The sequence below is a fragment of the Capricornis sumatraensis genome, chromosome 10, assembly GCF_032405125.1.
Source record: "Capricornis sumatraensis isolate serow.1 chromosome 10, serow.2, whole genome shotgun sequence".
Lineage (NCBI taxonomy): Eukaryota > Metazoa > Chordata > Mammalia > Artiodactyla > Bovidae > Capricornis > Capricornis sumatraensis.
In genome coordinates, this window is record NC_091078.1 from 9,919,039 (window position 1) to 9,944,095 (window position 25,057).

A 25,057-nucleotide genomic window follows, 5' to 3' on the forward strand; every position below is an offset into this window, starting at 1 on the left:
CTCTCTAGCTGCAGTGTGCGGACTTCTCATTGTGGTGGTTTCTCTTGTTGTGGAGCACGGGCTCTAGGCACAGGGGCTCAGCAGTGGCCACACCCGGCTTGCTCCAGCATGTGACATCTTCCTGGACCAGGGACTGAACCTACGTCCCCTGCATCAATTGGCGGATTCTTAACTACTGGATCACTAGGGAAATCCCATCGACCATGAGGAATATTTAAGGCAAATCATAGAAGAACAAGATGAAGTACCAGCCCATGTTGAACTTTTGTCAGTCCCACCTTGATGAGCAGATCAGACCCCGCTGCTGGGACATCAGGCCTTCAGGAGGCTGAATGATGGTGGGGAGGATCTCAGAGCAGCTTGTGGAAGTGTTCAGCAAAACAGCAGTGGCCGTGATTTGTAGAGGTTCTCTTGCAGGATTCTTAGAGCTGGAGTCATGGAAGTGGGCGTGGCTTTATGCACAGCGCACTCTAACTGGTGGAACCAGCAATACAAGCCTCTACCTGTTCTGGCCTCTTCTACCCGTCGGCGCCTAATCTCACTGATGCCATTAGTGTTTTAAATTCTGTTTCTAGGATTTTTCTTGATGTTAGAATTTAAGGAAATATGCTGAGGAATGAGATATTTCTGTGTGTGTATCTTAGTTCCTTGCACATCTGTCTCTATTATTTATTTAGATATAGTTAGATATTCCTATAAATCTAGTTTTCTATGAATGAGATACTTTTTGATTGGAAGAATATACGTGTGTGTATATGTGAATTACTTTAGACTCCTGTAACTGGCTTTGGAATATACTTTTCTTTTAGGAAATTCTATGACTTTATATAATATACATCATCCAAAATTAAGGCAAAAGTGGGAAGAAATAAAAATTCCAAAAATTTACAATTTCTTATGCTTTAAAAGTGTCCTCTTGGGTAGACTTGATGTGTAAATTGGCAAAATATCTAATTGTGTTAACATTTCAGTTTTTAGGCTTGACATGTCTGTGAATTTTGCTCATGTTCCCTCTTGTCCAGATAAGATCTGCGACCAGATCAGTGATGCAGTGCTGGATGCCCACCTCAAGCAGGACCCCAATGCCAAGGTGGCCTGTGGTAAGAGATGCCTGGCCCTTCCGGCTCAACTCGAAACCTGTGCCCAGGTTGAAGCCCTCGGCACAGCAGGGAACCGGGGACTTCAGGGCCTAGAGGGCCCCGGGGTGATAGGACTAGTCTCTTCAACTTTACAGAGGGGATCTTGGGTATCCCTTGGGCAAGGTCATGGGCTAGGGGTCATAGTGTGGAGACCAGAGCCCCACTCTCCTCACAGTCAGCAGCTTGTTTTGTCCGATGCTCAGACCCACCCTTCCCTCTCCAGCGCCACCCTAGCCCTCAGACTGAGCACTGTAGGGACCCATGTCCCTCTAAGGGTGAACTTCACCCTGACGTGTTTATAAATAACTTGCCTTGACTCTGTGCTCAGGACCCCATACCCTAAAGCCTGCAGTGGCGCTTTAGCTGTAAGGGGGCAAAAGAGGCCTCATGTATGCTGGCTGCATTTTTTATGACTACTTGCAGCCATTGTCTCATTGCAATGCACACAGCAGTCTTAGGATTATTTCCATCCAACAGCCGAGGCTGAACAAGCAGTTCAGGATTGGGCAAGTAGTAAGTGCGTGGTATAGAAACTTGGAATTCGTGTGCCCAATTCTTTCCAAAGTGCAGGTCTCTGAACGCCTGTGAAGACGGTCAGAACTTGTGCTGGGCTGTACTGCCTGTTATCACCGTGATGGTCCTTCTGGAGTCCATTCCCTGTGTGGTCTCTTGTGCGGGTCTCTGTCAGCACTCTGAGAGGTCCCCTTAGCCAGCACGTGGCCACTAGTCTGTCTCTTTCCTTCAGAGACGGTGTGCAAGACGGGCATGGTGCTTCTGTGCGGGGAGATCACCTCCGTGGCCATGGTGGACTACCAGCGTGTGGTGCGGGAGGCCATCAAGCACATCGGCTACGACGACTCTGCCAAGGGTGAGGCCGGGTCCCTGGGACGGGGCCCACCTGAGGCTCCCCATCTCCTGGAAGAGCAAATGTCTCTCCTTCTGGGCCCACTTGCCAGGGTCCAGGGCTCGCAAGCTCTGGCAACAGCATGGCAGCCCAGGCAGACTGGCCCTTGTCCATCCGTTGCTGACTCTGGTCTTGTTTACAGTCCTGACTTCTTAGAAGAAGAAGAAGCTCTGGGTCCAAGGGGCTGCCCTCTCTTGGGGACGTGTTGTCTGCCGGGCGCTGGGGCAGATCTGTGCGTGTGTGTGTGTGTGCGTGTGTGTGTGTGTTGTTGGAGGAACTCTGCTCCACTCCCTATGATGCAGATGAGAAAACTGAGGCTTAGAGATGTCAATAACTCATATAGGTGGCACAGTCAGTAAGTGGCTATCCCCAGTTGGGACTCCGTGCTTTCTGCTAAGCTAGGCTACTCTTTCCCACATAGAGAAGAAGGTGACTCAGTCCAGTACAGGTGCCGAAAGCAGGTGGAGGAGAGGCTGGCCCAGGGTGGCTCCAGTGCCAGGCAGTGTGGGAGCCTGCAACCCCAGGAAGAGGCCCAGGCACTGGCTGGAGTTGAGGAGGAGCCCTGTGATGAGGTGGGGGTGAGAGAACTGAGGGCCCTGAAGCAGATCCCTGCACGGTAGGAACAGGCAGGCTGGGAAGGAGCCCAGCCTGGAGGGCGTCAAAGGACAGGGCATGAGGGCCCAATTCTAGGACTGGGGTACACTGGTCTATTTATTGGTTGTTTGGGGTGATATGTGGCATCTTTGTGGGTCAGGGCAGGCTGCTGTGACATGCACACGTCTTTATTGTGAGAGAGGCCCTCTCTGTGTGAAGGCACAGACACATAGAAGCTCGGTGCGGCCACCTACCTGCTGGCTTGCCCAAAGGACTCAGTTGAGCATACAGAAATTTTGCGGACATATCAAGAACCTCTGGGAAGAAGAAACCAGTGAGTACAGGTTGCTTCTCCCAGCCAGCACAAAGGGTGTTCACGGAGCAGGCATATTGTCCCAGAACAGCAGCTCCCTGCCACGTTACCTTGCAACCCTTCACCCTGTTCTGCCAAGAAGAGCCAACTTATTATTTACTTATCCAAGAGCAAACTTTGTTCTGCATTAGGTAGTAGGAAAGTAGTTTCCCAGGGGTGTTACTTCCCCTAGAAGAGAGAAGTGGGAGTGGGCCCAGCTCTTCTTGTCAGCACGCCTGCACCAAGGGGACCGGCAGGCTGCGGGCTGGCCTGCAGTCACAAGGCCCCCAGGCTAGAGGCTCCCACTGCTCTTCGCTGCAGAGTTGACCTTTCTAAGCCCTCCTCCTCTCCCCTTAGTGCCCTGAACTGTTTCCCCAAGTGACTTGGAGCCTTTCATTCCGTCTCAGCACCGAGATTTATTCTTTAGACAGGGAGTGTAAGGTGAAATGGGGATTTGGTGAGCCCTTGGCAGCTGAAGGCTGTTCCCTGGTATGTGTATTCAGAAGCCTTCACTAGGAATAGGGGCTGCAGAGGTCAAGGTGGCCTGGCACTCCTGAGCAGAGGCACTGCCTGGCATCAAGTGTGATGCGGTACGAGATGCTCGGCAGCGAGTCAGCAGCAGAGTGTGCACGGAAGAGCTGGGGTGGGGGCCGCTCAGGGATGTTTACTGAGAGCTGGATGGACTTGTGGAGGGGGACGGGGGTCAGAGGAGGAGCTTTCTAGGCAGAGGGTCCTTGTGGAGGTGGAAAAGGAGGTTGTGTTTACGCTAAACCTGAGTTCACTTCGGTTGAGGGCTCAGCTGGGAAAGCCTGGCTGGAGCTGAGCAGATTCCAGTTTACTGCCTTTGGTGGCAGGTCTTCACTTGAAGCTTGTAGGTAAATAACAGGTTGAACCTAGGGGTATTTTTGTGGTTTTATTTGTTTTCGTAAGCCCATTCTGGCCGCATGGGTAGGAGAACAGATTGGAAGAGGGTGACAGTCAGTGTGTCACTGACACTTGACTTTGTGGTGCAATCTCTGTGCATTTTTGCTCCTCATTCATACCCATCCTGTAGCTGAGCCCAGCAAGATGGGGAAAACCAATTTGGGAAGAGTGTGCAGTCTGCCTAGTGGTACCCTCATGGGGCTTCTTGGCCTGAGCTGCTGCTACCCAAGATGTCTGTGTCCCAGGCCCCAACCCACAGTCCCCAGCCTGGGCCAGGCAGGAGGAGGGGACTTAGCTCCATCTCTGTGCTTGAGCTTTGGGGGTAGGCTGGCAGGGGCCTCAGCCTCCAGAGGTGTGGTTTTTCCCACTTTGCTCCAGGCCCTGTGCGCACCTCGGGCTCGGGGCACTCTGACTCGGGAGTGTCTCTGGATGGCCCCCATGCACCTATTTATTGTTCAGTATATTTGATACTTGGGTTTGGTGTATATTTCTGATACTTGGGCTCTGACAGGCAGTGTTGGAAGTCTCTTGGTATTCACTTAGTGCAGTGATTTTCAACCTCGGGGAGAGCCTAAGGGGCCAGGCCCTTGGTCATCCACCGCCCTTCTACCAGAGCAGCCGTAGCTGTTATCTGGTTTTCATACCACCGTTCTGTGTAGGGTATATATTTTTAATTGAGGTGTAGTTTAATACACAGTGGAGGTTTTTTTTTTTTTTTTTTTTTGACTAAAGAGTTCCATGTGATAGGATGAGAAGGATACTGACATTCCCCATCCTAGGCCTCAGTTCTGAGCCCAGACTGATGGCAGAGACCACCCACCCCAACACTAAATGCCCTCTTGGGTGCCAAGCAGCCCCCAGGAGCTCCAGCCTCCCTCAGCTTAGGCCTGCTCTCCTTGTGTCCAGGCTTTGACTTCAAGACCTGCAACGTGCTGGTGGCTTTGGAGCAGCAGTCCCCGGATATCGCCCAGTGTGTCCACCTGGACAGAAATGAAGAGGATGTCGGTGCCGGCGATCAGGTCACTAAACACTAGCGTGGGCGCCACATCAGAACTGCAGGGCAGTGTGCTCTGTGTCACAGGGCTGGCTGTTCGTGGGTAATAGACTGAGTGCGCTGTGGGCAGAGCTCCCCCGCCCCCTGTCTGGAGTCACACAGCCTTTCTGGAGGGCAGGATGGGTTGGGAATGCCTGGTGTGGCCTGTCTCCCTACCTAGAGTGTTGGGTTTGGGGACCCTGTCTTCCCCTCCACAAATACCCAGTATAAAAAGTCATATGCCTGGAAGGGTGGAGGACCAGTGGGGCTTTAGATCTGAAGAGAGTTGTCACCTGTAGCCTGAAATGGGTGTCTGCTACAGGGCCTGATGTTTGGTTATGCCACGGATGAGACGGAAGAGTGCATGCCCCTCACCATCATGCTGGCGCACAGACTCAACGCCCGCATGGCAGAGCTGCGGCGCTCAGGGCAGCTCCCCTGGCTGCGGCCTGACTCCAAGACACAGGTGAGCCCCTGCTCTCTGAGCCCCTGCAGGGCTCCAGAAATGCACCTCAAACTAACCCCTTCCTCTTGATTCTGGTCATATGTTAAGATCAAAATGTTCTCTCTGGGCACTCAAAGAAATGTTGAATCTGAAAAGAACTATTTATTTGAAAAATCTTCTGCTCCAGATAAATCTTTTCTTTTCTCCCCTGATCCGCCAACATTTTAGTATGAAAAAGTTTTAAACACAGAAAAATGAACAGTTCTAGATTTTTGGGGGGCGGGACTTCTTAGCGTATGTTTACTCTAGTAATATGATTCCCCAGTTCCTGCCGCACACCTTCCTAACTGGTTTCAGACTTTTGGCCACTGCCTGTCAGGTCTCCGTGTCTTAAGCAAAGCTTGAAAACCCCATGAACAGGTGCTGTCTGTAGCTTGCTGCAGCCCTTTTGCTTTGCTTCTTATAGAAAGGATTTACCTTTGCTGATCCTGATGCTCTGTTGCCAGTGGCCCTGACCCCGTGTTCCCTGCCGTGATGAAATGCGCACTGAGTCCGGATGTGAGAGCTGGCGGTAATGCATGTGCTGGCACATGCTGAGGCCTCTGTCTGCCTTCACTCTCCACATCCTGACAACCCTGATGGCCCCTTTCCTCGGAGCTCCTTTCCCAACTCTACTTCCGCACTCCAGTGGGGTCTGGACACTTCCTTCTACCTTCTCTTTCCTGCTACCCACACTTGTGGGTTATTTTCACGTCTGCACGCTTGGCTTCCAAGTCTTCTACCTGCAGGTCTGTCTGAATCACCAGCCCCCAATTCTCACTCCTCTTGCAAACACGTGGGCCCCAGGAGTGCTCCTCAGCTGAAGGGGTTTCGTGGAGCCCACCTTTCCCCGGCCCTCTCTGTCTCCACTGGGTCTGAGTTACACTTGTCCCTCTAGAACATCCCTTCTTCTCCGGCCCCCTTTCCCAGGCCAGGCTTTACTGTGTCCTCCTAAAGACTCTCTCTGTCTGGAAACTTCAGTTAATTTGCTTTGGACTTCGCTTTTAATTTCCTTATACCTGCTCAGAACCATCTACAACTTTCTACTTCCTATTGGAGGCGAGAGGAGTACCCACTTGTTATTCTGGCATTTAAAGCAGGCATTTAAAGGTCTTCCAGCTTTACCTTCCTCGATCCCCACCCCCCAGTCTTTGCTTAATCCTTATGCTTTCACTCACGTTCCCTTCGTTTCTCAGTCCTTCACACCTGTGCTCTCACCCCTCACTTTCCTTGGGATCTTTCTCTGGTCCCCACCTGTCCTTCAGTGGCCAGCCTGGCTCCCGCCTCCTTCTGGTCTCCCCTGATCACTCTCGAATGGGACGTCTTCTTATCCTGCCCTTGGAATTTGGCTCGTGTGGTTTTATCGTTCAGCACGGTGCTTGTGACTCTGTCTCGGTACTCCCCAAGGGTCAGGCTGCCCATGGTGGAGGCTGCATATTGGCTGTACCTGGAGCAACAGAGTGTCTCTGTGGCCTAAAGGAAGCCCTTGGGACTTCAGGTGTTATCCACGTGACCCCCACACTGGGAAGTGGGTTCATGAGCATCACTCAGGTGATCTTCGAGGTAGTGGGCCGAAGAGCTGAAATATGTAGGTTGTGATGGTACCAAAAGAAAGGAGCCTGCCCTGCCTGCCTCGTTCTGTGCCAGAGCTATGTGGGGATGGGGAGGAAGGGCGGAGAAATCCCAGAACACAGGTGAGAAGAAGTGAGTGGAGTGGCTCAGGTTTCCTTCTCCCTCCTTGAGGGTGAGCATTGGAGGGCTCACCTATCAGATTCCCTGAAATAGCAAAGGCCTCCTATGTTTGCTTAGTAATAGTAGGTTTCCGAGTCCAGAGGGCAATGAGGGAGGGAGGGGAAGACGGGCCCTTCCAGGCTTTCCCTTCTTGCAAGGAGACACTGAATTCTCATATAAATGTCCTCTGCCAGCCTCCACAAGGCTGCTACCGTGGGAGAGGTGTCTTGCCGGGAACAATGTCTGGGCCTTCTCGTCTACTGGTAAAGGATTTTTATCACCTGCCCATAGTGTTGGCTGTGAACAGAGTGAGCCTTTCCACCTGAACAAATTTTTGCTGCTGATAACTAAGAGCGGGGTGGCAGTACAAATGGCTATTTTTGTACCTGGCCAGAGTTGTGTTTTCCATGGTGTACTTTTCTCCACATCTTGCTGACACAAGATAAGCGCAATGCTTAGGGCCCTTCACTCAGCCGCAGCTCTGCTTAGGGATTGCGGCAGAGTGGGGGAGCCCAGGAGCATTGGAGATGGACCTCAGCAGCCACTCAGGAAGCGAGCCTTCTCTGAAGGCCAGGTACAGCAGGTCTGAGTCCAGAGCCGCTGTGGAGCCTCCCCTCTGGAGCTCCCAAGCCCCCAACTCCAGCTTCCTCTCCCAGGTCCGGGAGTGCACGCAGCCCAGCATGAAAGGTGCTATGCTCGGTTCACAGCTGGTGTGCATATGCCCATCACCCTAGGATCAAGCATTGTGCAGCCGGGCTCTGTCTCTTCCTTTTTCTGGACCCCACCCCGTTGTTCTTTGGACCAGGCAGGACATAAAGTTTGATGGATATCGAAGAGGTCTTTGCCTTAGGCAGAGCCCCAGGGAGACACCGTTTGCTGCCTGCAGTCCTATCAAGGCCCTTGGGGTGGGAGCAGCCTGTGCCTGCTGGTCAACGTCCCTGCCAGGGCCATCTGGCGTAGTTGCACTTCTGCAGGCCCCATAGCCCCTCTGGGCACTGTTCCTGTGGGTCCACACTGCCTTGGGTAGCAGTGGGGCCTGGGGCTCCAGTACTGAGGGTCTTGGGTGACAGCCTTCTGCTGGGCAGAGCCCAGTTACCAGGCTGCACTGTTCCAGGTCACAGCCCCACTTTGCTGGCTGTGCGATCTTGACTGAAGTATTTACATTCTGGAAGCCCATTTTCTCTCGTCTTTGAAATGGAGCTGGTAGCAACTTCTCACAGCATTTGGCATTCTTTGTAGCATAGAGTACACACCCAGTCAATGCCAGCTTCTTTTTTTTATTTTTCCAGCCTCATCTGCCTTCCGCACCACCTCCTTCCCTCTCGCTCTGTGTGCAGCCCAAGGTGCGCAGGCTGGGACATGGGCTCTCGCCCTCTCTGGCGAGGTGGGAGAGGACAGGGTGCAGAAGCATTCTGTCTGCACTGCTGTGGCCGTGACACAGGCTGAGGGAGCAGGCGGAACAGCGGCTGGCTCGTGGGCTTTTCACTGACTGGCCTGTGACTTCAAGGAAGTTGTTATTCTTCGCAGAGCCTGACTTTTCTCGTTTGTAAAGTGGTGACAGTTGTGCCCAGCTTGCTGGGATGGCTGCAGTATTCATTGATAACGCATGAAACAGGCACAGAACTGACTACGCTGCGGGGAGAGAGTCCCAGCTCTGTCCTGTGGCCAGCCCTGCAGGGGAGCTGCAGACATGATCCTGCTTTCCTTGTGCCTGCGGCTCTTCCTTGCTTTTGCCCAAATACCTGGAGGCTGGCAACCCAGGCCTTGCTGCTGCCTCTTAGCTCAATCACCCTGGCTCAGGTCCCTCCACCAGACAAGGTCCCTGGGCACATATGTTTCCAGAGGCCCTCCGTTGAGGAGCTGAGGCAGCGGGCATGTGGCCTGTGGACTCCTGTGTTCTTAGCAGAAGCCTGGGTGTCTTACCTAGAGCCATGGAGGGTCAAGACAGGGCTTTAGTGGAGGGACATTTGCTGGCACACAGGACCCTCTGAGACAGAGGGAGTCGTCTGCTGAGTCACAGACAGAGGAAACTCTGCAACACCTGGGTCTCCAAAATGGCACTGATTGTGGTTGCGTGGGACTAGCTCGTGCCTCCTGCCTGATCAGCTCATGGCGCCAGGCAGTCATTTGCTATAAGAATGTGATGAACTTCCCTGAAGGCCCTTTGAGGACAGGAGGCCGGCGCCCCCTCCGGCTTTTGGGAGCCCTGTCCACCTCCTCGGCACCTCTGCCCAGCAACGGAGTGTCCTCAGGTCTGGGCAGGACTTCACATTTCCTCCCACCCTGCCACCCCCAGGTGACAGTGCAGTACCGGCAGGACAACGGCGCAGTCATCCCTATGCGTGTCCATACCATCGTCATCTCCGTGCAGCACAATGAAGACATCACGCTGGAGGACATGCGCAGAGCCCTGAAGGAGCAGGTGATCAGGGCAGTCGTGCCAGCACAGTACCTGGACGAGGACACCATCTACCACCTGCAGCCCAGTGGGCGGTTTGTCATCGGAGGCCCCCAGGTGCATCCCTGTCTCCAGATGAGCCCTGATTTTGCTTACGTCCCCAGCACAAACCTGCAGGAGGTGGTGGCTTTGTGTGACTTGGCCCTGAGTGAGATGTGAAGTCAGCTCACTTTGTGCAGCCTGCTATGTACCCTCAGTACAGGAGGGTGGGGGACATGTCCCAGGAGGTTCCTGGCCAAGGGGCTAGCTAACTTTCCATCACAGATGCCGAGCTTGCCCTGGTGGGCTTGCCCTGGTGGCGTTTCCTGGGTCTTGGCCACGTGTGACCTGCAGCTCTTGTGGGCACCAAGGTGGGGACACAGAGTGGCCCCTTTCTCCTGTGCCACAGGCATGAGCAAGCAGAGAGTGGCCTAGCCCCTTGGAGAGGCCACTGACCACTGCCAGGCATCTCTGCTGTGGACGTGTTGCCATGTAACAGAGCTCTCAGGCGGGATCCTAGGCCAGAGTGGCACAGAAACCCAGGGTGAATGGAAGTCCTATATTTTCCTGCAGAACTTCTCAGGGCCTTGGCATGCTCAGGGCCTTGGCATGCTGCTTAGAACTGTGGATTTCCAAGTGGGGCGGGTGTTGCGGTGGTATAATATGCAGACTTTCCCCATGTCATTTAATATAGAGCCCCCTCAAACATCTTCTGTGGACTGGCATTGCATGGAATAGACACCTGAGCAAACGGGGAATGATGTTTGCCAGGTGGTACCAGCTGGGGCTCCGCCCAGGGTATATTGGTCCCAGCGCAGTTCCCATCTGAACTCGGGTTTCTCCATTATGATCGACTCCTACAACAAAGGCTTGGGGAGCGGGCTGTGACCCCAGTGGCCCATCTGACGAGGGGCCTTTTTCTGACGAGGTTCCAGCTGGTGACCTGACTTCAGTGACTACTCAGTGACTGAATTGGGATTAGAGCCCAGGGTATCTGGCTGACTCTCGGCCAAGGGGGTCTTTGGAAGACGCACTCCTAGAAGCTTCAGAGACTGTCTCCAAGTCGTGGTCTAGTGGCCGTCCCAGTGTTTCGCCACCCCTCCCCCCACATCTTCTGCGTCTTCCTCTTCCTCCGCAGGGGGATGCCGGTGTCACTGGCCGAAAGATCATCGTGGACACCTATGGCGGCTGGGGGGCACACGGCGGAGGTGCCTTCTCTGGGAAGGACTACACCAAGGTGGACCGCTCAGCGGCGTACGCTGCCCGCTGGGTGGCCAAGTCCCTGGTGAAGGCAGGGCTCTGCCGGAGGGTGCTGGTGCAGGTGGGTGGAACCCCGCCCTGCTTGGACCACCACACCTGCGCTCAGGAGGGGCGCACTGGCCTGGCCCGCACTGCCAGAGGACGTGACTCTGTGCCATGTTGGGTTTTGTGGCCACTGTCCTGCAAACCTGGGAGTGGGATAGCAGAAGCCTTCAGGCAGCAGGGCATGCGTGGAAACTGCAGCTGTGACGTGGCAGGTGTATCTAGGCAGATGATGGCTGGGGGTAGGGAGAGTGTATTGGGCAGGGCGTGTGTGGTTTCAACGGCCTCCCCCTGAGGACATCAAGGTCTCCGTGAGGGGCCTATCCCTGACCCTGGGGTCTTCTGACAGGTGTCCTATGCCATTGGTGTGGCTGAGCCACTGTCTATTTCCATCTTCACCTATGGAACCTCCCAGAAGACAGAGAGAGAGCTGCTGGATGTGGTCAGTAAGAACTTCGACCTTCGGCCTGGTGTCATCGTCAGGTAAAATGGCCGCCCCTGCGGTTGGACAAAGCCCTCTTTCCCCCACCTGGTGCTTGCTTATCAGAAAGAGAATCAGAAGGAAGGATGTTCAGCCCCCTAGAAGCAGGAGGGGCTTCAAGCTCTCGGCCCAGTACAGTGCACACCCCAAATGCAGAATGTCTAGTTTTCAGGTTGAAAGAGCCCAACAGACACTGGCTTCAGGGGGCCCATCTTTGAGCAGGTTGGGGATCTTAGGAAAATAACCGCAAGACCAGATGGCTGGGAACTGAGGCAGCAAGTCTGGCCCCAACTAATCTCGCTGCTAATGCCACCCCTGTTTTCTGGAGCTTGTGGTGTCGATGTTGGTTTGTGCCAGGTCAGTGGAGCAGAGTGTAGGCCAGAGTTCAAATCCTGATTCCTGGTGTGTCTGTCTGTGTGATTGATCAGGCTGTCCCGGAACCCTGAGACTGTTTCTTAAGCACCAGTGGCAGTGACCTTGTAAGGTGTGGCATGGCAGAGATAGTAAATTTAGCGAGAATTGCTCTTGAGTGGTTAACACCCCACACACTCATAGTCTGTTAATTACTCCTGTGCCCCCAATTCAGGGAAAGACACTCCCCTCCTTTTCCATTAAAACTGACCCTTTGCTCTACTGAACGCGCAGGGACTTGGACTTGAAGAAACCCATCTACCAGAAGACGGCGTGCTACGGCCACTTTGGGAGAAGCGAGTTCCCTTGGGAAGTTCCCAAGGAGCTTGTATTTTAGTTCTGCTGGGGGCCAGGCCTGGTGAGCCCTGCAGCCTTCAGGTGGGACAGAGCCATGCTCCTCTCCTCCAGGACCCCAGCTCTCAGATCACCCACTGCCCCCTTCCTGGGCAGAGCCAGGCCCCTCTGACTGAGCAGGAGGAAGGGGGCCTTCTGGTGCTGGGGCTCAGGTCTTCTCATGACGCCAGTCACTATGTTTCCCTGCCTCTCCCCCAGACCAACGTGATGTGAATTTAATGGAAATAGCACCCCTGTCGGAGGAAACCTGCTCACTCACCCGCCCCCGCAGCCTGGACCCTGAGCGGGCCCCTCCCTCCCTGGCGTGTGCTAGGAAGATCTCAGGGCTCCGCGAAGGTCTGGGCGTGCCGGGCCACCCTTCAGGTCTGCAGCCCTGTGGTCAACGTCCTGATCCTGGGCCTTCCCACAGGCCCTCCCAGGCCATGCCTGGGGCAGGGGTGACAGCAGCTAGCGTGCAAGAGACCACGCTCATCACTGATCGCATTTCTTCTTCACTGCAATATGATGAGGTGACCCCTTGTGTTACCTGCATTTAAGGTGAGGAGGCCGAGGTAACTTTCACAGGGCCCACAGCTGCACCGGTCGGGGCCTGGACATGCGTCTCTGATCTTTGAATTGTGAGCCCATACACTTTGACCCCTCACCCTCAGCACCACCCCCCACCCTGATCTCATGCTAAAAACAGGTCTGAGTGAAGACATGAGGCTGTGACCTCTGTCCTGAAGACCTGAGTTTGCTGGGAGTTAGGGGATCGACCCCCTTGGTGACCCCTGAGCAGTGATCTACAGAGCCAAGACAGAACCAAAGGGATGTTTCCTTTGCCTCTGTAATTTCAGAAGATAGATCAGGCGATGCTGGATATCCTGGCCCATGGGGCTGGGCTGGAGTTTGAAATTAAGAGGCACCTATGTTATCCCAGCCCCTGACTACTCAGGGACATGCAGGGTTGGGCCCATGGACTCCTCCGATGAGGGTCCAAGGCCAGTCCTGTCCCATATAAGGCTTCCTAGAGCAGAAGCAGCAGCTTGTCCCTTAAACAAGGGATGGAACCCTGTGTCCTCTGCATGCTTCTCTCTCTCTGACCCTTTTCTGTCTCTTGTCTCTCTCTCTCTTGTAACCCCTGCAATCTGAGTGCTGTTGGAATAAGTGGGTGAGCCTCTCAGATCCCCCTTCCAGAGAGGACAGCCCAAAGGCCTGAATTCAAATGATAAATGGTGACTGAAGTGGCAAGTCTCGACTCCTAGAGGGAGCTAAGTTGGCTGAGATGTCATGAGGAGATTTCTACCTTTGCCAGGTGGCCTCTGGGGCCAGGGCTACCCCCGAGGCCTTGGGTGATTCTCGGCACATTAAGATCTTAGAAGCTATGCATTCTCTTGCTTTCCTTTCCATGGCCAGCACCTCCCTGTACTCCTTCCCCAACCTGGGCCTCTGACTGCTACACCGCTACCTTATCCCCCACTCCTTAGGCCACAGGGTCAGGCAGGAGTTTCCACAGGTCCCCGGAGAATACTGGGGGCTGGCTTCTTCCTGTGGCACTCGGTGCCAGCTCCGGCCGAGATGCACAGCTCAGGAAGCCTCACCTAGGCAGCAGACAGCCTGCACTGAACTGTAGGCCTGAAGCACAAAAACCTTTGGCTTTCTCTTTCCATCAGGGGCAAGGCAGCTGTTCAGGGCAGAAAAAGAAGCCCAAATGACCATAAAAACCTAGAGCTGATGTGTGATATGGAAGCTCAGGAGTCTCACAGGGCTCTGGTCACCTGGGAAGTCTCAAGTTCCTTTTCGGAGAGGGAGGCTTAGGTTTGCAGGTGGCTGAGTTCCTCTAAATATTTGAAGTGAAAATTCAAATTTTTATACTTTCTGCACCCCCTGGGAGAAACAAGGTTTTCTTGGGTCAACACTGTTGTATGAAACTGGAGTCTATTTGTTAATAGTGCCTGCTAAGCCAGTGAATAAAACCTCAAGAAGCAACTACTCTATGCTCAGTTTCTGTCTGCAGCTGCCCTAGACACCTCACCTCCGAGTAGCATCACCTCATTCATCCTGCAGCCAAGCGGCTGTCCTGGCCTCAGGTGGCCCGGCTGAAGTCTCTGCCATCCTGTCCACATGGGCTCCGGGGCCTCACGCCAGCTTGTGTATTATCGCTGCCTCACCTATTCATTCCACACCACACTGCATGGAGGTGGGCGGACCCAGGAAACCCCCGTTACTCGTGGAGACCTTGAGGCAAACCGAAATGGGTTAGGACCCAGAGTGGCTGACAGGTGGCTTCCCCAGCCTTTGGAGTGTGCCCCTCGTCCTCGCCTGGTTTCTTCTGCTTCCCCTTCTTGCGTGTTGTCTACAGTGTGCTTGGCACGAAGCAAGTGTTCAGGCAGTATTTGTCGATCGGTTCAGTGACTGAAGTCAGGTGAGTGAGCCAAGGGGGTTGGTCAGCAGAGTTGGGAGTTTGGTCTGGGAGGTGGTGGTGGATGGAGGATTTGGGGAGTGAGAGGGGACTGGAAGAAATAGCAACCCAGCAGTGGATGGCTGGGGTGAAAGACTTGGAATGGGGGGCTTTAAGAGAAATTTTCGCCAAATTTTCAACAAATTCCCCAGAGCTGATATGACTGGGGCACAGCATCAGGAACACTGACACAATAGCCAAGATACGGAAACAGCCTGAGCCTGCCAACGGATGGAGAAAGAGGATGCGCTTTACGTGTGCAGTGGAGTGTCATTCATGAACAAGAAGGAGATCCTGCCATTTGCAGCAACATGGGTGAAACTTTAGGGCATTAGGCTACATGAGATAAGTCGAAGAAAGACAAACGGTATGATGTCACTTACCTGTGGAATCTACAAAAGCCGACCGAGAGTGGAATGGTGGCTGTGAGTGGGTGAGATGGTGGGTAGATGGGGGAATGGGGAGATGTTAGCCAAAGGGTACACACTTCCAGTTAAAAGTTCTGGGGAGCTGATATATAACAGTGATTATAGCTAATAGCACTGTATATACTTAAAATTGCTAAGCGTGTGGATCTTAAATATTCCCACCACAAAAAAAGAAATGATAATTGCATGACATGATGGAAGTGTTAGCTAATGCTCTGGCGGTAATCATTTTGCAGTATATTAAGTGTATTAAATCAGCTCTTTGTGCACCTTAAGCGTATCTACGTTATAGGTCAATTATATCTCAGTAAGTCTGTGGGGAGAAAGCAGAGGGACAGACGCCTGGTTCCTGGACTCTCAGATCTACTGCCTTCTTACTGTGGCATCTTCATGAAAGAGGTTTTGGGGAAATAAGAGAGGCTGTGCTCTGAGTTCGGCTCATATCAGCCTTCAGTTCAGTTCAGTCACTCAGTCGTGTCTGACTCTTTGCGACCCCATGAATCATAGCACGCCAGGCCTCCCTGTCCCTCACCAACTCCCGGAGTTCACTCAGACTCACATCCATTGAGTCAGTGATGCCATCCAGCCATCAATGCAGAAAAATGTGGGTAGGGAAATAACTCCATGTAAGCAGAAACTAGCCAGAGGGAACCAGGAGAGTTTACAACCCCAGAAGTCTGCATCAAAGGTGCCATTAGACCTCCCTTTACAATATGGGAGTCCAACAGACCCATTTGCTGTGACTGTCTCAAGACAATGTGAGCCTCAAAAGTCATAAGGGAAATAATTCACTATATCTTGTTTCATAAAAAATTTCTGTGCATTGGAAAAACACAAAGATAAAACATAAGTAACAAATGGAAAATATTTGCAATGTCAAATTTAATGAACCAGAGATCAATAAGAAAGCAGCCAAAACCCCAGAGGTAAATGAACAAAATACAAGAACAGGAATAGACAGATGTCATTAAAGTAATGGAACAAACCACCAGAAATGAGTGTTGCTCAACTGTACACATTTCAAGATATGACTTTAAAAAAATGCAGTATTGGATCTTGGCCAAGAAATGGCTGGGGGGTGGGGTGGGGAAATATTCTTAAAATTCAGAGCTATCAAAGGCATAAGGAAGTACGCATTTCCAAATACAGTCCCTGTGACTTGTTCACAGACTTCCAAGAGGGTACTCGCTTCTTTTGTTCTTAACATTTAAATGCCATATTTGTCTGGTTTGACCTCTGGGTCAGAGGTGCCATCAAGACAGGGAGGGAGTGCTTTGCTCCCTGAACTGTGGGTCAGGTGGCCATGCCCCATCCTGAGGACGACCAGGAAGGCAAGATTGGTGTGTGCTGAATGGATCATGGTGGTGGTGGTAGGGTGGGCATGTGACTCTTCTTGGGAAACCCATGTCTATTCTTGGCTACCTAAGAGCAGGGTCCTCTCTTGTTGCCAAGGTTGAAGGGGCTCCCTCTAGGGTGTTTTGTGGAGTCCCAACAGGGTGGCCCTGGGACACTGGGGGCTAGAAGGAGCCCCTGTCCTCTACAAGCCAAGGCTGAAACTGCTGAGGCATTTGTGTAGCCTAAGAGGACTATTCAGATCCCCAAGTTACAGAGGAGAAAACTGAGGCTCAGGAGTGTGGGGCCACCTCTGAGGATCCTCACTCCATAAAGGGCTGACCCTGTCCCCAGGCAGGATAGGAACCACGGGTGTGGTGGCTGAGTCCCCTTCACTTCATTGAAGAAGTGGCTGGATCATGTCCCACCCAGCACTGGGCCTCACCATGCTGCTCTGTAGGGTATGAGGACCCTCCAAGCTGTGTGTACTCTCCGGTAAGAGGGACAGCCATGGGCCCCTGGGGAGGAGTAGGGAACTCCCTTTCACTTACCCCTGGACCCTGCGGGGCCCCCCCCCCCCGCCCCCACCTCCAGGGTCCCTGACCTCAACCACTGGCGCACACCTCCCTCCTCCTGACTGAAGTTTGGGTTGGGTGCAGTGGGGTAGGGGTCTCTTGATATTCGTGGGTGATGTAAAGCTGGTTGGCTTGTTCTGTTGGGCTGAGGGTCTCCTAGACAGCTCCAGGGGGCAGCCCTGGCCAGGCTGACAGTGCTGCCTCCCCATCGCCTCCCCCAGGGCTGCGCCCCCTCCCAAGAGGCAGGCCCCTCCACCTCCCTCCACGCACCTCTGAAGAGCAGTGCCCCCCTCCTGTGGCCAAGATTGAGGGTCCTACCTAGGAACTTTCTCCCTAAAAAAAAAAAAAATGTGGTGGAGTGAGAAGGGAAGAAGGAAGATCACCTTTAATTAGCTCTGGTTTTGGCACCAAATATCCCGAGGCCATGAGCTCCACGGTGTCTCACTTGTTTCTGTCTTACTTCTGTTTCTCTGCTTTTCTTACGTTTCATTTTCCATTTCTCACTTTCTGAGCTCCAGATAGATTCCAGTGGCTTCTAGATCCAAAATTTACCCCAGAGGCAGTTCTACAGTTTCCACATCATTTTCCGCTTCAACTTGTTCACTTGTTTCTAGTTTCTCTGACAGGCAATTACAGAAAATAATCTCTGTTACTTGTATTTTTCAAAAAATTTTGAGTTTTTTGTTGCAGTCCAAAATGGTGAATTTTAATCTTACGTGATGACCTGATGTCATTAGCATGTAGACTTGCATCCATTTCACTTTGTTGTTTGAATGTTTTGAATTATGTAAATCAGATACTCCAACGGACAGTAATTTTAAGCTTTCCTTAGGGAAAGCTATAGACGAAGGAGAACAGTAACGTGTGAATGCTCAGGCATGGCCAATGGTGGTTTCCTCCCTCCCCTTCTCTTCCTTCCCTCCTGCGTCACTCCCTCTCTCCACCTCCTAACCATCCCTCCTTTTTCCTATCTTTTTTACCTTCCCTCCCTCCTATCCACAGAGGGTCTCCAACAAGATGAACCCAAACAGACTTACACCAAGATATTTAAATTTAAAAAGTTAAAGAGAATTTTCAAGGCAGCGAGAGAAAAACCAGTTCACATCTAAGGAAACCCTTGTAAGACGGTCAGCCGATTTTTCTGCAGAAAGTTTGCAGGCCGGACAGGAGCTCTTGTAACTTAATATAAAAACAAACAAATAATTAAGAAATGGGCAGAAGGCCTGAATAGATATTTTTTTCTAAAGAAGACATTCAGATGGCCAACAGTCACATGAAAAGATGCTCAACATCACTAAACATTAGGAGAGGCAAATCATAACTACAATGAGATATCACCTCAAACCCGTCATAATGGCTGTAATCAAAAAGAGAATAAATAGGGGGGTACCTGGTGGTCTAGTGGTTAGGACTGTGATTCCCATCTCTCAAGAATTTCTACAGTTTGTTGGGATCCACATAGTCTAAGTCTTTCGTGTAGACAGTGAAGCAGAAGTAGACGTTTTTCTGGAACACCCTTGATTTCTCCGTGATCCGTGTTGGCAGTTTGATCTCTGGCTCTTCTACCTCTTGGAAACCAGCTCGTACATCTAGAAGTTCTCAGTTCATGCTGCTGAAGCCTAGCTTGAAGGATTTGAGCATGACCTTGCTAACATGTGAAATGAGCACAACTGCATGGTAGTTTTAACATTCTTTGACATCGGAATGAAACCTGACTATACAAAAAAGGTCTTAATGACCCAGATAACCATGATGGTGTAGTCACTCACTTAGAGCCAGACATCCTTGAATGTGAAGGCAAGTGGGCCTTAGGAAGCATTACTATGAAAAAAGCTAATGGAGGTGACAGAATTCCAGCTGAGCCATTTCAAATCCTAAAGTGCAGCACTCAATACGTCAGCAAATTAGAAAACTCAGCAGTGGCCACACAACCGGAAAAGGTCAGTTTTCATTCCAATCCCAAAGCAAGGCAGTGCCAAAGAACTACCATATGATCCAGCAATTCCACTCATGGGTATTTACCTGAAGAAAATAAAAACACTAATTCAAAAAGATATATGCACCTTAATGTTCAGAGCTGGGGCTTCCCAGGTGGTGCTAGTGGTAAAGAACCCACCTGCCCTGGGTCTGGAAGATCCCTTGGAGGAGGAAATGGCAACCCACTCCAGTATTCCTGCCTGGAAAATCCCATGGACAGAGGAGCCTGGTGGGCTACAGTCCATAGGGTCGCGAAGTGTCAAACACGACTGAAGCAACTTAGCATGCTAGCATGCACGTTCACAGCTGCATTATTTACAGTAGCGAAGATATGGGGCAAACTAAGTGTCCATCAGCAGACGAACGGACAAAGATGTATATATTTCACGAAATGTGAAGTGAAGTGTTAGTCAGTTGTGCCCGCCTCTTTGTGACGCCATGAACTGCAGCCTACCAGACTCCTCTGTCCATGGGATTTTCCAGGTAAGAATACTGGAGTGGGCGGCCATTTCCTTCTCCAGGGGATCTTCCCAACCTAAGGATCGAACCTGGGTCTCCTACACTGCAGGCAGATTCTTTACGGACTAAGGTTATTCAATCATAAAAAGAATGGAATTCTGCCATTTACAACAACATGGATGGACCTGAAGAGTATTAAGCTTAATGAAACAAAGACAAAGACTGTATGTCATCACTCAGATTTAAAATCTGATAAAATGTGGTATAACAAGGAAACAGACTCATAGAGGACAAACTAGTGGTTATCATGGTAGAGAAGGGGGAGGGGCAAGAGATTAAGACGTAAAAACTATGTTTCAGCAGGTGACAAGGGGGTATAGCCAATATTTATTTTAATTTTAAATGGGGTATAATCTATAAAACACTGAATCCCTGTTATATACCTGAGCTAATATTATAAATCAACTCTAGTTTAATTACAAAACCACAGAGAGTCTAGATTTGGATCACGCATCTAATGATCCAGATGGAGTGTTTGTCAGGGAGGACGTGTTCTCTGAGCCCTGGAGACATTTCTTCTCGCTTCCTTGCCTGCCAGGCATTCTCTGCTCCTCCTCCACACCATCCCGTGAATGCACCTGTGGAGTTCCTGGCAGCAGGGTGTTCTCTTCTTTTCCTCCAGGAAGCCAGTGTGGGTCCTTGAGCTAGCTTCTCACCAAGGGGTCATTGTTCTCCGGGTCCTCCCTTGGGGGCTGGGTCTTCCTTGCATTCCCTCAAACAGAAAGTAGAAATGGATTACCTCTTGGCTTTCTGCCCCTGCGCGTGGCTTTGCTAATGCAAATCCCAAAATTACCCCAAGGCCCAATGTAAAAACTCACCTTGTCCAAATGTATTTTTGAATTAGGTATATTTGTTTTTAGTTTAAAGAACTGTTTTTACATAAGTCTTTTTTCCTTCTCATATTGCATCTCCGTAGTATTATAAACAAAGTTATGGATAGTATTTAGCAGGTAGTGGCTTTTAAAATGATTCCCATTATATTTTAATCTCTAGAAAATGTAATAAGGTAAATTTGATGTAATTCACTATTTCTTAACTATTATCTGGGAGAAGTTCAACCACCAAAGACGTTAGACATATCGGAACACTGTTTCTCTGTTGAAGCTTCTGTGTGGCTGGGCAGTAAGAGAACAGCGGAGGTTGTATCATGGCATCAGGGGCTCCTGGTGGTCTGTCCGGGTCTGGCAGGGCTACCGCCCTCTGGTTGTCACTAGGGCTGGACTGAGTTCAGTTACTTAGGGCTGCACAAGGTACACGCAGGTTGGGATTCCCACCTCTCCAGGGCTTCTGGGCCAGGGAGGCCTTCGGCTTTTTCATCGAAGAGTGAAGAGCCTTCCCTGATGGCACCGCTGGCTGTGCACCCGCTGAAGGCCTAGGAGCAGCCTGAGCCAAGATCTGGAGCAGCAGCCTTGGGGCTGGAGGCTGGGGCATGAGTCGCTGAGCCCAGTAATCTAGCTGATCCAGCATCAAACATGCTCAGGGGTGGATGTGGATTCTAGGCAAAGAGCAAGGCTGGAGCTTCTGGCTGATACAGTAAGCAGTCCTGGGACCTGAGGCTTGGATAAGGTCTACCTTGCAGAGTGACTGTCCAAGAGGAGTCCATCCAGAGCCTAAGCCTGTGGGCAAAGGATGCACTGGATCTTCAGGGAAATTTTGCCCAGGATTCTGTGAGCTCAGTTGGGAAGAAGGTCAAACCTGACTCTAGACCCTGCAGACCGTGCTACTTCTGGTAAGTTATGGAGCCTCACTGAGCCTCGGTTCCTCTATTATTTAAGGGAGTAAAGATGGGCCCTGCAAAGGATATGGTGGATGTAGAGAAACCTAACAGGTGCTCAGGAGTGGACACTGCTTCACATCCACCTTCTCCAGGGACAGCATTGAGCCAGCCTCTGTGGAAATAGGGATGGAACGTCCAAAGGTGAAGACTCTTATCAGGCTAGGTCAGGGGGAAAGCAGATCCTCACGGCAGAGCCAGGAGAGTGAGAGGATTAAGTCAGGACTTATCAAGACCCCTGATATAAAACAGCCCTTCGTGAAGGTGGAATGAGTGAACAGGGAGAGTGATGTGCAACGTTTGTTTTCAGATCGGCTCATTTGACTGCAATTTTTCCTGCAGCCACCAGAGGGCAGAGCTGACCCATACATTTCCTATGGGATAGCCGTGGGCTGTAAGTTGTCACCCTATTTATTTAACTTATATGCAGAGTACATCATGAGAAATGCAGGACTGGATGAAGCACAAGCTGGAATCAAGACTGCGGGAGAAATACCAATAACCTCAGATATGCAGGTAACACCACGCTTATGGCAGAAAGAGAACGAAAGAGCTTCCTGATGAAAGTGAAAGAGAAGAGAGAAAAAGTCAAAAAACTTAAAACTCAACATTCAGAAAACTATGATTATGGCATCTGGTTCCATCACTTCATGGCAAATAGATGGAGAAACAGTGGCAACAGTGAGAGACTTTCTTTTGGGGGGCTCCAAAATCACTGCAAATGGTGGCTGCAGCCATGAAATTAAAAGACGCTTAACTCCTTGGAAGAAAAGTTATGACCAACCTAGACAGAATATTAAAAAGCAGAGACATTACTTTGCCAACAAAATCCATCTAGTCAAAGCTATGGTTTTTCCAGTAGTCATGTATGGATGTGAGAGTTGGACCATAAAGAAAGCTGAGCACTGAAGAATTGATGCTTTTGAACTGTGGTGTTGGAGAAGTCTCTTGAGAATCCCTAGGGCTGCAAGGAGATCCAACCAGTCCATCCTAAAGGAGATCAGTCCTGAATATTCACTGGAAGGACTGATGTTGAAGTGGCAACTCCAATACTTTGGCCACCTGATGTGAAGAACTGACTCATTTGAAAAGATCCTGGTGCTGGGAAAGATTGAAGGCAGGAGGAGAAGGGGATGACAGAGGATAAAATGGTTGGATGGCATCACTGACTCGATGGACATGAGTTCTCCGGGAGTTAATGATGGACAGGGAAGTCTGGCTGCAGTCCAGGGGGTCACAAAGAGTTGGACAGGACTGAGTGTCTGAACTGAACTGAGCTGTGGGCTCCCTCTTGTGAGTTCTATTGGGAATGATGAGCCTTAAGGCTCAGGGATCACCTTCCACCTCTGTAGGTACAGAAACCACTCACAGGCCCTGAGAAGTCAGAACCATTTTCTTAATATTCCGTCTCTGGAGCAAGTCCTTTTCCTCAGGGGGATTATGCACATGAGAGCCTGATCCGTAGGTTCCTCAGGAATCCATATGGAACACGCAGACCGTCCAACTTTCATGTCTGCTCTTCAGGGGACTTTAGAAGGCAAAGGGAAGGCCTGATCAAGGACACTGAAGGCCCTGCCCCAGGCACCATCATCCCCCACCCTGCAGCGAGCCAGGCCTCAGGGGCACAGCTGGGAACGAGGGGGCTTCCTGAGTAAGGATCTCCCCAGGATTGTGAGACTCGGGTGCAAGCAGGAGAGTTTATGGCACTGTGTCCTGCCGCCCCCCGACCTTTCATTGCGTGCACCAACCTGGTCTCCTTCCCTCCTTGGGCCCCTCTGTCCCTCTCATGAGTGTCTCCCAATCCAGCCAACTCTCCGCGATTCTCTGGGGCTGTGGAACAATGCTCTGCTGGCCACTTGGTTTCCTCTACATCCATGGTGTGGCTTGCATCCTTGTGGGACTCTGATTAGTTCACTGTTCCCTTTCCTGGTTCGTGTTTATCCGAGACACTTATCCTCAGCCTACTCTTACGCACTTCTTGGGCGCAGGCTCTTTCTCCTCCTCCCTGTTGGTCTTTGGGCCAACTGGGATCTCATGTAGAATCTTTGTTTGTCCCATGGATATCTGTAGAGCTGTGGGCAGACAGAGGGCACAGACCCAGGACAGGACTGCTGGGTTGCCGAGACAAGGCCCTTTTATGGAAGCAGACGTAGCTGGTGGCCAGTGGCCCTGCAGGGGTCACCTGCCATAGTTGGATTCCTGAAGGCCCCACCTCTCTGAATGTCCCTGCAGACCTGGCTCCTGGCCTTGGGCAGTGTGGGGGCCACGGCCAGTGTGTGCCCTCTGGTCTTGAGTTGGGACTTCGCCATGTAGCTATCCACTCTACCCATTCCAGTATTCTTGCCTGGAGATTCCCATGGACAGAGGAGCCAGACGGGCTACAGTCCATGGGGTCGCAAAAGAGTCCGACACAACTAAGCGACTAATAGAAATGCTTTCACTTCCATGTAGCTTAGGGGAGTCCCAGCTCTGGCAGAGGATGGGACTGTGCTCAATTGGCAGCAGGCTGAGTTCCCCTGGCTCAGGTCATATATGAAGCACAAATTCAGTTTTTTACATTTATGCTTGTAGTCATAATTTTCATATTAACACCATCTCCCGGTAAGCCAAAATGTGTTTGGTTGAAGCTGTTTCAGAGCTATATTGATTGGAATCTGGAGTCTTTACTTGTTCCTAGTCAGTTTCTCCTGGGGCAGTGAATCCAGTGGTACATGGGATGGAGGGATTGGAGGCAGCAGCAACAAAGCGGAGAGCGGTATCAGAAGACTGTGGAGTTAGGAGCGATGTAGAGGCCAGGGAAGCCTTGCTTGCCCCTCAGAGGGCGGACACTGGGCTAGTGTGTGAGGGGCTGACCCTGCTCCGTACAGATGTGGGACACTCCATCAAGGATCAGATTTTCCCCACATCCGTCCCCCTGCCAGGACCACTGCCTGAACTCTTGTCTCATCATCTCTTCAGCTCAGTGAGGTGGGGTGGCCTGTGGTCTGACGGCCTGCCAGGGTGCTGTGAGAGAGCAGAGTAGGAGGGGCTGAGACCTCCTTCTCAGCCCCATTCTTGAGATGCTCTAAGTTGAAAGCTCTCCAGACAACATCCCCTCTTGAACATTCAGGTCTTTTAGAAAATGAAACCCAGACCATAGCCGATCTTAGGCCCACATCTTGGCCTGAGGAGACATTGTCCCAACATCCCGGGTCACTGGGACAAGCACTGCAGGGCATTCATGCCCAGAGGCTTTGGGCCCTTCTGAAATGTTTTCTAAAGTCTAGGGTGAATGTACTGAGATATTCTTGCTGTAATCAGAGGTTAATTAAATACAGGAGGGCTCGCCGAAGGGCACTGCACACGGGAGAGTAAAGCATGTGGAAGGACCCAAAAGAACAAGCCCCTTTAGAGAGCTCTGTGCAGACTCACACTGTTGACTCCATGCTGTTCTGGGGCCAGGCTCCCAGGTGGAGGCCAAGGCTGACACAGGGTCACTTGTGTATCAGGATGTGGGCGCTGAGGTTCTCTGAGGGACAGTGGAGGGCCTGGGTGAGTGTAATAAATGAATATAATAAATGCGGGGGAGACACGGGGAGATGCATGATGGGAAAAGTCCCTTCGACTCCAATACAGACATGAGGCTGGAATCAGCCAGATCAGAAGCTGGTGGTTCTTCAAATCAGGGGCGGAAAGAGAGTTCCATGTTGTCCTGAGTGTGGGATTCCTCCCGGAACCCTGTAACTGTTCAGCGCACAGGCTAATGTGCGTGTTTGATTCTGATGACCAGGGCCTCCTCGATCCTGGGACAAACTAAAGCGTTGCTTGTGAAGGAGCTTGCAGGCGGTTGAAAGTCTTCTGTCGCAGTGTAGGTGGCAGACAGTCTC

The 25,057-nt window shown here is 51.5% G+C and overlaps 1 protein-coding gene across 2 annotated transcripts in view; it reads left to right on the forward strand.

Moving 5' to 3' along the window:
- Positions 1 to 12,683, forward strand: part of MAT1A (methionine adenosyltransferase 1A) — a 28,816-nt gene extending 16,133 nt beyond the window's left edge. For both annotated transcript variants that reach the window (XM_068981897.1, XM_068981896.1), the window contains exons 2-9: positions 1,023 to 1,100; positions 1,885 to 2,007; positions 4,820 to 4,932; positions 5,269 to 5,412; positions 9,458 to 9,676; positions 10,737 to 10,919; positions 11,250 to 11,383; positions 12,027 to 12,683. In XM_068981897.1, coding sequence (XP_068837998.1) covers positions 1,023 to 1,100; positions 1,885 to 2,007; positions 4,820 to 4,932; positions 5,269 to 5,412; positions 9,458 to 9,676; positions 10,737 to 10,919; positions 11,250 to 11,383; positions 12,027 to 12,129 — 1,097 coding nt within the window. In that variant the 3' untranslated portion in view covers positions 12,130 to 12,683. The remainder of the gene's footprint in view (positions 1 to 1,022; positions 1,101 to 1,884; positions 2,008 to 4,819; positions 4,933 to 5,268; positions 5,413 to 9,457; positions 9,677 to 10,736; positions 10,920 to 11,249; positions 11,384 to 12,026) is intronic.
- Positions 12,684 to 25,057: the final 12,374 nt, after the last annotated feature.